Here is a 13,498-nt window from a genome sequence, read left to right as displayed (position 1 = left end):
GACGTCGTTGTTGTGTCGTCCTCGGCTCCTGATCACTCCTTGCTCGGCCTCGCTGCCACTATCCGCAACATCCCCGTATTTGCCTCGGAGCATCGCCTTTAGAAATCGACCAATTTAAAAAGGCTTTTGAGGCAAACTAAGAACAACAAATGTGATTAGTTTTGGGTTGTGTACATAGCTTGGAGCAAGTTTATGCGCCGTAGCTAGGCCGTCCCCTTGGGGCTAGTTTTCTCCCACCTTGGAGTTGTTTCTTCATCACTCCTGCTAAGTCTCAGTTGACTGAGACTTTGTTAAGTCTCAGTCGATGCTATATCCATAACATCTTAATTACATTAAGATTCATGAAAAAAATCATTTTTTCCTTCTCTTTTGCATGTTATGTCATTTTGTTAAGATTTGGTTAAATCTCAGTCGGTTGAGACCTAGCCACACCCTTTCTCCATCAATCATCATGCCATTGTACTAGCTATATCCTGGGTTTTGTTTCTCCCCATGACTCGTCCTATTCATTACTACCTCTGTCCGGATTTATTAGGCCTCTCAGCATCACAAACATGTCCCCTTTTATAAGGCCCCGCTTTGAAAAGGTGCATGCATGCAACCATTTCATTGGTTGCATTAAAAGGCATCGTTGTTGGTGCCATGGCTGGAAAATTAATACACTTCATGCGCGCTTTTTCACTGGTTGCATGCATGTGAGAGAGTGCATTGAGAGTGGAATGGAAGAGTTAATGTGAGCAAATTACTATGTGTCTTGGTATAAGAGAAGTTGTCTTTAGGCCTAATAAACCCGGACGAAGGGAGTAATACACATTACATCCATCTATGTTAATCAATTAAACCGTCTCTTGGGTCCTACACCGATGGCATGTGACATATTACTAATAAACAAGGATCACAAGGAAACAAAACGGGGTATTTTCTCCGCCTTATCCGGCCGGAGCATCCATTGGGAAGGACGTCCATGTGATCAACCCAGTTACCTACCCTGGCTTACTTACACTACCTCCGTCCTGATTTATAGGTCTCCTTTGTAGTTTATGTGATTAAAGATTTAACTAACAAAATATTAATGCATGTCAAGAAAAATTAACTCATTGGATTCGTATTTGAACCTGGTTTTCAAAAATATGATATTTGGTGACATGCATAAACATTTTGTTAGTTTATCCTATGGTCAAAATTTGACACAAAATACAATAAGGACCAATAAACCCGGACGGAGGTAGTATATATCCCTGAGGATCCACCCATGCAACGACAGCATGGAGGGTCCCCCGCAAAAAAAAAACGACAGCATGGAGGGAGGGAGGAAACACCAAAGCCCAAGCCTCCGGGCCCGGGCCCCGGCCCCGACCGTGAACTGGAGATAGACATGGACATGGGATTGGGTTTCGTTTCGTTTCGTCGTTGCCTTTGCGTGTGGCACGCACTATCCATCTAGGTGACTTGACTAGAGCAGGTAACAAAAATCCCAATCCCAGTTGCCGCCTGCTGCGTGCACACTTTCGATCATATCATACGCCAGAAACACGCACGCACGTTGTGGATAGGATCGACGACATGGACTGGCTAGCTAGCTAGCTTTCGTAGACTTTCACACGGGAGAGCTAGCTAGTGGAACATGAACATGGTGGGGGTGGATGGATGTGGATCGGTCGGAGGTGCGGCGTCAGGTCTCGGCGTCGCGGCACAGCGCTGCGTGTCTTTTTACCTTTTCTCTGCGGGTGCGGTGGCCGACCGATCGGGCTGGACGGAGCCTTCCCTTCCGCGGTGAACCTCACAATCCATCCATCTCTCCCGCCGTGCGGCGTCTTGTCTCATCGTCGCGCTACAACTGCGTGTGCTGTGAGATCGATCAAGCCCGGCTGAGCCGAGGTGCAAACATGCTCTTCTTGACCACGCCTTTGCCGTTTAAACGCAACGTTGCTCTTCTCGTCCGGTTTGCATTCTCCGTTACACATTTTAAGACATTCGATGTGAAGTATTCACGATAAGTGCATATATTGCCTGTGCGGGATGGATATGAGTTGCGGAACAAGTTTTTTTCCACTTGCTCAACTATCGTGAGAATGAAACTAAAAGTTTTCTTTTTTGGAAAATAAGGAAGACCCCCGGCCTTTGCATCTGGACAATGCATGCAGCCACTTAATTAATTATTCGCACAAGACCTCATAAAGTAATACTAAAGCCTGTCTAGGCAACATCTGTCGCTACTCCTATCCAGTTGATGAAGGAGCGCTGATAGTCTGGGCCTAATACCAAATAGACCTCGTAGCCAAACCTAACATCTAAGACCTGAGACTCCAACCAGGACGCTTGCCGGGTATGGGGCTCCCACCGGTCCGGCGCACACTCAGAGGGCGCCGCCGTCACCTGCCACCAATCCATCTTCAGAGTTGTATTGCTGCATCTACGTACCTTGTCCGGTCTAGGTGTCGTCGACGCCACCACGACGCCAGACAGCGTCACCCTCCTGCACGAGTCCATCATCACACATCAGACGCCTAATCTCCAGGGCGCCATGCCATCAAGATCTGTCACCATCAATGTGTATGATGAAGCACCGCTCCACCAAAGACGTCGTCCACTGGTCCCTCGAGCCCACGTACACCTCCAAGAAAGACGCCCCCAAGGAGGAAACGACAAAATCGCGCGGCCGTCTTCTGATCTATCGATCTAGGGTTTCCCCAATGGTAGCATATAGTAGACTAGAACTTCTCCACGACGATGCCTTCAAGAAGGGAACGACACCATAGAGCACCACCACCGCCGGCTTTGGCATGTGCCCAAGAGCAGGTTTTCACTCAGATTTGTTCGAAGAACTCCATCCAGCTTCTTGTGCACGGACCGTAGCCTTCTCTATTGGAGACTAGACCAAAAGGATCCGGCCGCCGCCGCCGCCAGATCCATGCAGCTAGCACTGGGAGATGACGACAGTCTCCCTGTACCGGATCAAGCACGAACCGGAGCAGATCGAGTCGGAGACGATGATGCCCCTGGAGCTCCGGCATACCAGCGAGCCGCCGCACCACCGTATCCAGATCGCCGGCCGCACCGGGCCGCCGCCACCCCCGCGCCGTTCGGTAGTCACCAGATCCGGGATGGGCTGGAACTGGTCGGACCAACGGGCGCGCCGCCACCCAGCCATGGGGTCGCCGCCCCGGCCACCGGCGCCCCCTGTGCAGCTGGCTAATTCCCATCGACACCACCACAGGCGCCGTCGTGCCGCGCCGCCGTGGGCCGAAGTGGGGGCCGCACCTCCGCGGATCTGGGCGCCCGCGCCACCCATGGATCCGGGGGAGAAGCCCTCCGCCACCGCGTCGCACGCATGGGCTTAGCCTGGCGCCGACCACCTGCGGCGGCGGAGGGAAGGACTGGCACGGGAGGAGTCACTGGCGGCGGCGGTTGGATCCCCCCAAGTCGCCCGCGAGGGGGACGCGAGACTAAAATTGGGGGAGATCTTGACGCGAGCGTCAAATCGAATGAAACTAAAAGTAACATTCCTGACGCTGTGCAAGAATTTCTTAAGCGCGTTAAGTAGATCGTAATTTGTAACCAATTTTTAGTTGGATCATCGCTTATGTATGCATAGTTAAATTGTTCTTTTCTTATCAATTTACATTGCAAGTAAAGTGGACTTCAAATATTATTAGATTGTTCTCGTGCTTTCTTTTCTCTAAATGTGAAATTTAACATGCTTTAGGGTATCCCCAACTGCATCCATTCGCGCACAGAGAGATCAGTCCACGGACACGGATGTGGAAGGCTGTCATCCAACACTGCCCGCATACATTTCAACTACCATATGAAGTAGCCGGGCGAAATTCATGCAAATCGGCTGGTATTCATCAAAGTCCCGAAATAAAATAGCACGGATCATCCATACATAGCATGCAAATAAGTTAGTGTCTCAAACTCAATGTCTATCAAGTTTTTCAATGAATCGTGTCGTCCCACACACACTACCTCTTCAGCTTCATTCAATAGTGTGTATGTAAATGCCAGTCTCTCTATCATGTGGCACATTACGGCAACGCGTGCATGCTGCACAATGTGTAGAGCAAGGTTGAGAGAATGAAGCAATCAACAAGTTTAGGAAGAACGAGCAAGACTTACGATCTCCTCCTCTGCCTCATGCAATGGCCACCTTGCCTCCAGCCGAGCAACTACGTGACAAAACTTGGCGATGATGGTCTGAATGGCATACCATCGATACAATAACGACCTCACATTGCAATCATGGATGATGTGCATGTCATAGGGTGAAAGAACATGCGGTTCCCCCATGTTTGGTTTTGGTAATTGATGACAATCTCTATGGACTAATGGTTGTCTTGAGTTGTATTTAAAGGATTTATCCATAGGCTTTTCTTGAAGTCCATGTGTTGGTTTCAAGGAGTTTTTGAGTTGACCAAGGTGCTATTAAGGAATTATCCAAAGATTGGTCATGCGAGTGTTGAGCTTATTGCAAGCATGTCTTGAAGAAGAAGGTTGTGTGATCATTCATGTTTACCTTCAAGACATCATCCAAATGAAGAGAGTTGCAAAGATTCAAGGTTGATCAAGACTAAGTCAAGAGTGAATCAAGTTGATCAACTCACAAAGCGTAGAAGATGTACCGAGAGGGATCAAGTGATCACATGGTATGGTAAGCATTGTCCATTGCACTTTATGTACTAACCCATGGTCTATGTGAGAGTTGTATGTGGGGTTAGGTACGTATCCATGGGCTTGCGTCAAGAGGAAGATATCATACAACCCATGGAAAGGATGATATCAAGTGGTGATCGTCATCAAGATTGCCGTGTGCAAGTTCAAGTGGAGCATCACGAAGAGATCAAGTGCTTGAATCTTTCCATCCATTGTGGTTCAATGGACTTGTGAAGATGTGCCGAAGAGTGGCTCACCCATAGTGAACTATGGGGGAGCAATCATCTAGTCGTCATCGAGCCAACGCAATCAAGAAAGGTGGTCCAACTTGAGGGAGTCAAGACCGTCTTCATCTAGCTCAAGTGGACCATGTGCAAGGCAAAGGTTTTCCCTTGATAGGTTTTCTATTTTACCGGTCTTGTGGTGGTAGTTGGGAGACCGAGTTATAGGATCGTTTGCCGTACTATCAAGGGGGGCTCTCAAGTTGGTAGCTTGATCGTATCGTTAGTAGAGAGCTCAAACCATTGCATCCTTGCATCATGTTTATTGGTTCTTGTTTGGTTATCTTTGTGAGTCTTAGAGCTTATGGTCATCTTGATGATAAGCTTGAGTTCATCGAAAACGGAGTTCGCATGCGTCTTCTATGATGTTTTCGGTGTTGGAGGTTTTACCGGTCTTATCCGATGAAGGGTTCTCACCATTTTCTTATGGGACTTTTCTCATTTGCTTATTCTTGATATTTCTATCAATATTGTGTTAGCCCATGGCATTAGCTTTCCAACAAACTTGGTTTCGTTGAATTCGGAGTCCGTTTGCAAAAGTTGTGGTTGTTTTGGTAAAGGCTGCAGCGGTACTACCGCGACTAGAGCGGATGTAATTTTTTACTACCGCTGCTCCTGAGCGGTAGTACCGCTCCAGAGCAGTACTACCGTGGCTCCTAAGCGGTAGTACCGCCCCGGACCAAAATCTCGCGTTTTCTCTCTCGTTTGGGCTGTTTCGACCGTGCTAAGCGGTAGTACCGCTCCTCCAAGCGGTAGTACCGCTTGTGCACGACCTGAGCACATAACGGTTGGATTTGGGAGGTCCTATAAAGGGGGTCTTCTTCCCCAATGAACCTAATCCTTTGAGCTCGTGTTATTCCCCCATTGTTGACCTTCTTCGAGCTTGCTAACTCTCAATCCCTCCAATGATTCTTACTAGTTCTTGAGGGAAAAGAGAGAGGAGATGTAGATCCACGTTTCCACCAATCACTTTCTCCTCTAAGTGAGGGGAACCCTTTGGATCTAGATCTTGGAGTTCTTCGTGTTCTTCTTTCGTTCTTCCTCTCATTTTCCTCCCTAGCATTAGTTGCTTTGGTGGGATTTGGGAGAGAAGGACTTGGGCACTCCGTGTGCCCTTGCCATTGCATTTGGTGCATCGGTTTGAGTTCTCCACGTGATACGTGGAAGTTACAAGTTGAGAAGCTTATTTTTCTTGGATGCTTGGTGCCCTTGAACTTGTTCCTCTTGGGTGCTTGGGCGCCCTAGACAGTTGGTGGTGTTCGGAGCTCAATCATTGTGGTGTAAAGCTCCGGGCAAGCGTCGGGGTCTCCAATTAGGTTGTGGAGATCGCCCCGAGCAATTTGACGGGTACCGGTGACCGCCCCCAAGGGTTGCCAAAGTGTACGGGTCCGGTGACCGCCCCCAAGGGTTACCATTTGTACGGGTTCGGTGACCGCCCTCAAGGGTCCCTTAGTGGAATCACGGCATCTTGCATTGTGCGAGGGCGTGAGGAGATTACGGTGGCCCTAGTGGCTTCTGGGGAGCATTGTGCCTCCACACCGCTCCAAACGGAGATTAGCATCCGCAAGGGTATGAACTTCGGGATACATCGTCGTCTCCGCGTGCCTCGGTTATCTCTTCCCCGAGCCCTTTACTTATGCACTTTACTTTGTGATAGTCATATTGTTCTTTGTCATATATCTTGCTATCACATAGTTGCTTATCTTGCTTAGCATAAGTTGTTGGTGCACATAGGTGAGCCTAGTTGTTGTAGGTTTTGTGCTTGACAAATTAACCGCTAGGTTTATTCCGCATTTGTTCAAGCCTAAACCGTAATTATTTTAAAGCGCCTATTCAACCCCCCCCCCCTCTAGGCGACATCCTCGATCTTTCAGTAGGGCGCAATGTGCTTTCGAGCGTGAAACAATTCATGCACTTGCTGTCAGAATGCCCCCCCTTCTGCTCCTGCTTACGAAATCCGCGGGTACAGCCAACCACGCATCTCACAACAGCTCATCCACCATAGTCGAGTACCCCGCCATCCTTCTTACTCTGAAAAAATGACATGGCGTCCGAAATAAGCTCAATGACATTTGATCGAACCCCTGCTGGGTGTGGTGGCCGCCAGGAGGTCGTCAATAGGGTGGCGAAGTGTACCTGGGTACAAACGGCTCCAGGGTGGACATTGCCGTCGTAAAAGGCGAGCGGGTTTGTCAGTGCTGGTTGCGAACGTCCGACAATGCCTGTGTGGCGGCTGGAGAGATGCAACGGGGGCAGTGGAGATGGAGGTTGCAGATGCAAAGCAAAAGGGAGAAGTGGCGGAGTGTAAGAAAATGGGGTCGGGCGGATGTAGTGTGCCTGGCGTGTCGGGGTCCAACGTGGTTGTTGCCCGGACTCCCAACCCTCGTCTCCACTTTGCGGGAGAAAGTGCGCCTAGGCCGTTGAGTAGACCGATACAAGACCGCTTTGTGGCTTCACGGTCCGGACCGCATGATCCAGATGTTTGCAGGCAGTTTGAGGTTCGGCGTTGAAGATGCTCTTATGTTTATGCTCATATATATGAGCGCTTGATCCGCACTGTGTTAATTAAAAAAAAGTCCACCAAGAGTTGTCCGATGTAGAGCCGTTTGAGCCGCCGGCCGTCCGCGGCGAATCCAACGGCCGGCGGGCGACGCCGTATCCCACCCGAGCGCCGAAACCGCCGCGTCGTCCGCACGCGCGTCAGCCCCTCGTCGGCCGCCGCATTTCCTCGATTCGCGAGCGTCGGCGGCGATAACTTCCGCTTACGCGCGCGCGGGATGGCGTCCACGCTTTGCTCTCCCCGCCACCACCACCGCTCACATCTTTGCCGCAGCCGCCTCCGCCCCTCCCCTCCCAGCCACGCCCGTCTCCGGAGCGGCGCCGGCTGCCCACCAGGTACGTTCCGCTCCCAGGATCCGTTCCACATAGTTCCTGCTGTAGCTTTGCCGCTCCGTTGAAGAAAAATCTGTCGCGTTGGTTCGGGATCGAATCGTGGGAAAATATGAGAGATTTTCGAAATTTGGGGTCGCGGGTGGGTGTGCCGGATCATTTCGTGGCTGCAGTGCTAAAATTCGGTGTGCCGGTGGTCTGATGGGATTCGTTTCATTGTTCCCCACGAGCGCAGAGATTCTTGGATCCAACCCAAGGTGCCGACTTCGTTTCAGTTTTTCTGAATGAATGAAGCCGATGCCCGGGGCAAATTAATGGGGGATGAAGTCTTTCGCTGAAACTCTACTGTAAAAAAAAGTAGGTGTTTTGAAACTCTGTCATTACTTTGTGTTATGCAGGATTGAACACCACGAAATACCTTTGTTCCCACCCAATGTCCACCGGCAGGGGCTCTCCTGTGTCGTGTTCATCCATGGATGCATCCAGCAGCAAGCAAGGACCAGAACATCTCATTGTTCTGGTTCATGGTATCATGGCAAGGTAACAGCCTAGTCCTACCATACTATACTACTCCCTCCGTCCCATAATATAAGAGTTATACTCTGTGTCTCTTTCTCGAGAACTTAATTTCATTGTTACTGGTTACATATTTCATTTCAACATGGCCTGGATTTTAGCTTGATTAGTATGACATCACAATTCATAACAACCTCCTTGCTCATTGACTTTCAGGATATGGGCGCTTATGGCTATTGCTAGCTGCTCCCTTTGATTTTTCCTTTCAGGATTTTGAGATGCACCATAATTTTTCACAGTGTAAATGTGAACTTTGATGAGTAAATCACATGGCATACATCTGTACTTAACTGTCAGAACTCAAAGTACACACCTGTATTTGTAAAATCCATATAAGCAATAGTAAAAGCTTTAAAAAATGCTGAAAGTATATTTACGTTTGGCACAATTTACTCACTAATGTTTAAGTTCTACTTATTGGTGGTTTTTACTGATAGTTTTTCTTCGTTCTCCATCGATTATAGCCCCAGTGACTGGACATATGGGGAAGCAGTGCTGAAAAAGAGGCTTGGTGATAATTTCCTCATCTATGGTATGTGCGTATTTTAACTCTAATTCATATAGTGAACTTCAAGTCTGTCATCACTTATCACCCCTAGTACCTACTCAGAACATGATGTGCAGAAATTGAATTGGATGCATACAGAAAGGACATTGTAGTTAAGAGATGAAATTGGCATCCGCTGCTTTACTGCAGCACAAAGAAATTGTCAGCCATAAAATAGCAAACTATTTCCTTGCAGCTAGTTCATCAAACATCTACGCCAAATCTTTTGACGGGATCAATGTAGCTGGAAGGAGGTTAGCGAAAGAAGTATGTGGTAAAGACTGTCCTCTGCTGTTGATGTATTGATTGCTTAGAAGCTTGCATAATATTGCCCTATGGAAGCAGGTCTTGGACGTGGTTCAGAAGATGGCTGGCTTGAAAAAGATTTCCTTCATAGCACATTCTTTGGGTGGTTTGTTTGCTAGATATGCTATTGCTATACTATATTCACAGCAAGCAAAAGAAACTGGAAGTGGTGCTAGTGTCATGCTCACAAGTGGAGGATCTGAAATATCACGCACTTCAGGATTAGGTGCCATTGCTGGGTTGGAGCCAACTAATTTTATTACATTGGCAACCCCACATCTTGGTGTTAGAGGAAAAAATCAGGTGGGTGTCCAATACACACTAAATTATATTTGTCAACCTTTTTTAACTTCCCATCTAATCTTGGTTGCCTTGGAGGCAAAAGCTTTGTTTTGGTGCTTGAGCAATTTTTAATGATTTATTAAGGATTTTGTGACGTAGACCCAACACATCGTGGTATATCATTAATGAGTGCCAAAGCCATCTAAGTAAACTTCTGGTGAAACATAGTGATACTACTGTGGCTTTTTAATATCAATAATGCGTTGGTTTCATGCGAATTTACCCCCTTTGGCAATTATCAGCTTCCATTTCTTCAAGGGTTGTCAATTCTAGAGAAACTTGCAGCACCTTTGGCGCCCTTCATTGTCGGACGCACTGGTGCTCAACTCTTTCTCACTGATGGTGAACCTAGCAAGCCACCTCTCCTTCTACTAATGACATCTGACCATGAGGACAAAAAGTTCATGTAGGTGAGGAGGACAGATCCTGTAGAGGCTAATTTATTCTAGTAGAAAATAATGTTTCTTCATCTCAACAGATCTGCACTAGCAGCTTTTAAGAACCGCATTCTGTATGCTAATGTTTCATATGACCGTATCCTCCATATGAAATTATTTCTTGATTTTGATCTTTAACATATGTGCAAACAGAATGTTTCTGTTTTCTTGTTTTCCTGAGCCTCGAATGCCAGATATGGTTGGTTGGAAAACATCCTCAATAAGGAGAGAATTGGACCTTCGAAAGGTACCTTACTTCCACTAGGATTCAGTGGCAGCCGCTAAAGTGGGGTTCTGGGGTAGTGATATTTTGAGTAACTCCTTACTTGCTCCCTGTGCACAGCCCTTGCGTCGTTCACTTGATGGCTACAAGTACATTGTGAATGTGGAATACTGTTCACCTGTGTCGTCCGATGGTCCCCATTTTCCTTCGCGGGCTGCCAGAGCTAAAGAAGCTGCACAAAGTACACCGAACATGGAAAATACCAATGAATATCACCAGATGATGGAAGGCAAGTAGGAAATCTGTGCTACCTCTGTGTGCCCTAGATTTATTCCCTGTTGCACGTATGAAAATCAGTTCTTTCTTCCAAAACAGAGGAGATGATTCGTGGTTTGCAGAGAGCGGGGTGGAAGAAAGTAGATGTCAACTTCCACGCGTCACTGTGGCCTTACTCTGCTCACAACAACATGCATGTATGTAGATGTGCACCCCAAGAGTCTCCTGAGAACATACAGTTTCTACTTGGATACACTCTCTTCAAATTCATGAGAATACATGTTACGCATTGATGCAGGTTAAGAATGAGTGGGTTCACAACGCTGGTGCTGGTGTTATCGCCCACGTCGCGGACAGCATGAAACAGACATGTCTGCCTTCCAACTTGTAAGATGTAGACTTGGGGTGCTGGCATTCGCCACGGTTAGTACTCTTATCAGGCAACCTTTGAGCTTGCCGGTTTTCCTCCTAAGCAACAGAGGGGTTTTGCCAGTATTCGAAGATCCAGTAAGCCATAAATTGATTGCTGAAGGTTAATTACCTGTCAGCTTGTTGTTTCGATGCCTGTACATGTTCTTCATCTCTCACGAAGAAATATATTTGCGCTGCAGATCTGCAGGAATCAGTGACACATTTTGTTGCAGACGGTTCGCAAATCAGATGTAGAGTCAGGTGCCAGCACAAATTGAAAATGAAGAAAAACCACACGGGGTGATATTTTTGTTTTCAGATGATTGCCTCGACTTGTGCTGGAAGCAAATGGTACTTGAAATGTACCGCTCACATACCCTCAAGGCTACACGTGGTACTGAAATTAAATCTGTGCATCAACTGAGGAGAAGGGGAATACGAAAACCATTCGAATGTTGCCATTGTACTGAAATTGAATCTGTTGTTTGGGTGCTTATGGGATGACGTGCATGAAAAAATAGAACACCGATGGCTGGAATCAATGAACAGGGTATTGGTCTGTATGTTGCCTACTTTGTGCTTGTTGACAACCTGAAGTAAGCAGCATACAGTTTTATAGCCCATGCGTCTGAATATGTTAGAATTTCCAAAACATGAGATTATACAAAACAAAGGAATGTCACATGATACACGAAGTAATTTCCATTATATGTGAAAATTAATTGCCATGGTATATACAAATAATTTGTCATGGTTGAGTACAGTTACAAAAAACATGCAAAGGTAAAATTGCCATACCTATTAAATATGCATGTAAGTGTGATAAAAAAAACTTGTCATGTTCTAAGGTCAAAAACACCTCCTCCATCTGTTAGCACTATAAAAAATAGTTGCCATTTTTTGATGATTAATTTGCCATGATGTATGTAATAAAACTACCACCAAATATATAACTCATGCGTAGAGCAGAACACATTAAAAAACAGATTTACAGGAAAAAATGTTCCAAAAAAGTTTGCCATGTGGCAATTAGAAAAATAATTTTGTTTTGTATTGACATGATGTATAGTTTTGCCAAGACAAGGGCATTGAAAAAATAATCAAATTTTTGCCATCATTGTAGAATGGGAAACTTTTTTAGAAAATACTCCCTCCGTCCCAAAATAAGTGTCTCAACTTTGTACTAACTCTAGTGTAAAGTTGTACTAAGATTAAGACACTTAGTTTGCGACGGAGGGAGTAGTACAAAAGAGACATGACACCTTTTTACAAAAAGTGCTTTATGTGGCATGTGAAATGCAAGAAACAATTCTAGCGGTGACATGGCAAATGTATATGTGTAAAAAAGGGACACGTGGGCAACTTTAAAAAATGTTGTTATCTTAAAATTTGCCATGTCAACTGTAGAAAACAGATTGTAATCTTTGCCATGTGAGTAGACACACGCTGGCAAATACAGAAAAAACAAAGAAGAAGTGACATGGCAAAATTTTAAATTTTGCTCTTAGGTCATGGCAAATGTCAAACAAAAACTATTGGTTACATCAAAAATGTATATAATTATCTTAAGTTCACATGGCAACTGTATAAAAATAAAAGATATTAGTTTTTTCCATCTGACTATCACAAGTGGTGGCAAAACTTTTAAAAATATATTGCAAGTGACATGACAAATTTTTGAAAAATGGATCTATAGATCATGGTAAAATGCAGAAAAATGTACCGTGACATGGAAAATTTAGAATTTTTTTGATATTGTGATCATGACAATTGTTGATTAATTTCTATCTGACACTTGTCCATTTAAATATATGCAAAATTAATTGCCATGGTATATACAAATAATTTGTCGTGGTCGAGAACAATACCAAAAACATGCAAAAAAAAAAGTAACTTAAGAGCTGCACTGGGACTGCCCCGCCGCTGGTCGGGTGGATACCGACGGGTTCGACGTTGCCGTGGGTGGTGCCTTCGCCGCCGCCATCACGAGGTGCCCTAGGGCTGCAGGACACTCCCCCTGGCAGGCTTCGGCCTTCCTGGGCCGCACCGCTTCATGGGCCTGTTGCGATCCATGTTATTGGCCACCCCAACCCGGCTGGGTGGTGCTCCATTGGCGGGAAACAAAGGCAGAGGATGGCCGCTACGCTGCCACCCTCTTGGAATGTATCCCGTGCACCAATATTTGCGGTGCTACCGGTGCATCGGATGCCATAAAATATTTTAAAAATTCTAAAAAAATATAGCACGTTAACGCAATATTAATGTATTATGTCATAAAATTTCGTATAAAAATTTGAAATACTTTTTAAGATACAAAAATGACAAATTTTACAACAGTGTTATAATGGGGCAAATCTAAAGCTCAAGTTATGTTATGTACTATTCAGTGTTGAATTTGCCATTTCTGTTTTTGAGTTATGTTTTGAATTTTTTCTTGAACATTTGTGACAACCTACATTGATGTTGTGTGAGTGTGCTAATTATTTTTCAGAATTTTTTGAACAATTTTAAAAACACAATGTGAGTTTTGTTCACCGGTAGCACCACAAGCTCCGGT

At 45.8% G+C, this 13,498-nt stretch overlaps 1 protein-coding gene across 7 annotated transcripts; it reads left to right on the top strand.

Annotated features, from left to right (window-relative positions):
- Positions 1-7,551: 7,551 nt before the first annotated feature.
- LOC119338189 (putative lipase YDR444W) lies at positions 7,552-11,557 on the top strand. Of its 7 annotated transcripts, none has more exons than XM_037610497.1 (12): positions 7,553-7,829; positions 8,222-8,363; positions 8,837-8,931; positions 9,143-9,213; positions 9,292-9,555; positions 9,837-10,000; positions 10,073-10,128; positions 10,226-10,278; positions 10,375-10,543; positions 10,630-10,727; positions 10,829-10,953; positions 11,142-11,557. In XM_037610497.1, the coding sequence occupies exons 1-11, from the start codon at positions 7,712-7,714 to the stop codon at positions 10,919-10,921; spliced, it is 1,323 nt and encodes a 440-aa protein (XP_037466394.1). In that variant the 5' UTR covers positions 7,553-7,711; the 3' UTR covers positions 10,922-10,953; positions 11,142-11,557. The 7 variants fall into 7 exon arrangements, 4 of the variants coding, with proteins under 4 accessions (XP_037466395.1, XP_037466394.1, XP_037466393.1 ...); XR_005163828.1 differs by having other exon boundaries at positions 7,554-7,829; positions 10,829-11,037; XR_005163830.1 differs by having other exon boundaries at positions 7,554-7,829; positions 10,829-11,037; positions 11,123-11,557.
- Positions 11,558-13,498: the final 1,941 nt, after the last annotated feature.

The sequence above is a fragment of the Triticum dicoccoides genome, chromosome 7B, assembly GCF_002162155.2.
Source record: "Triticum dicoccoides isolate Atlit2015 ecotype Zavitan chromosome 7B, WEW_v2.0, whole genome shotgun sequence".
Lineage (NCBI taxonomy): Eukaryota > Viridiplantae > Streptophyta > Magnoliopsida > Poales > Poaceae > Triticum > Triticum dicoccoides.
This window is presented reverse-complemented; position numbering and strand designations above follow the sequence as displayed.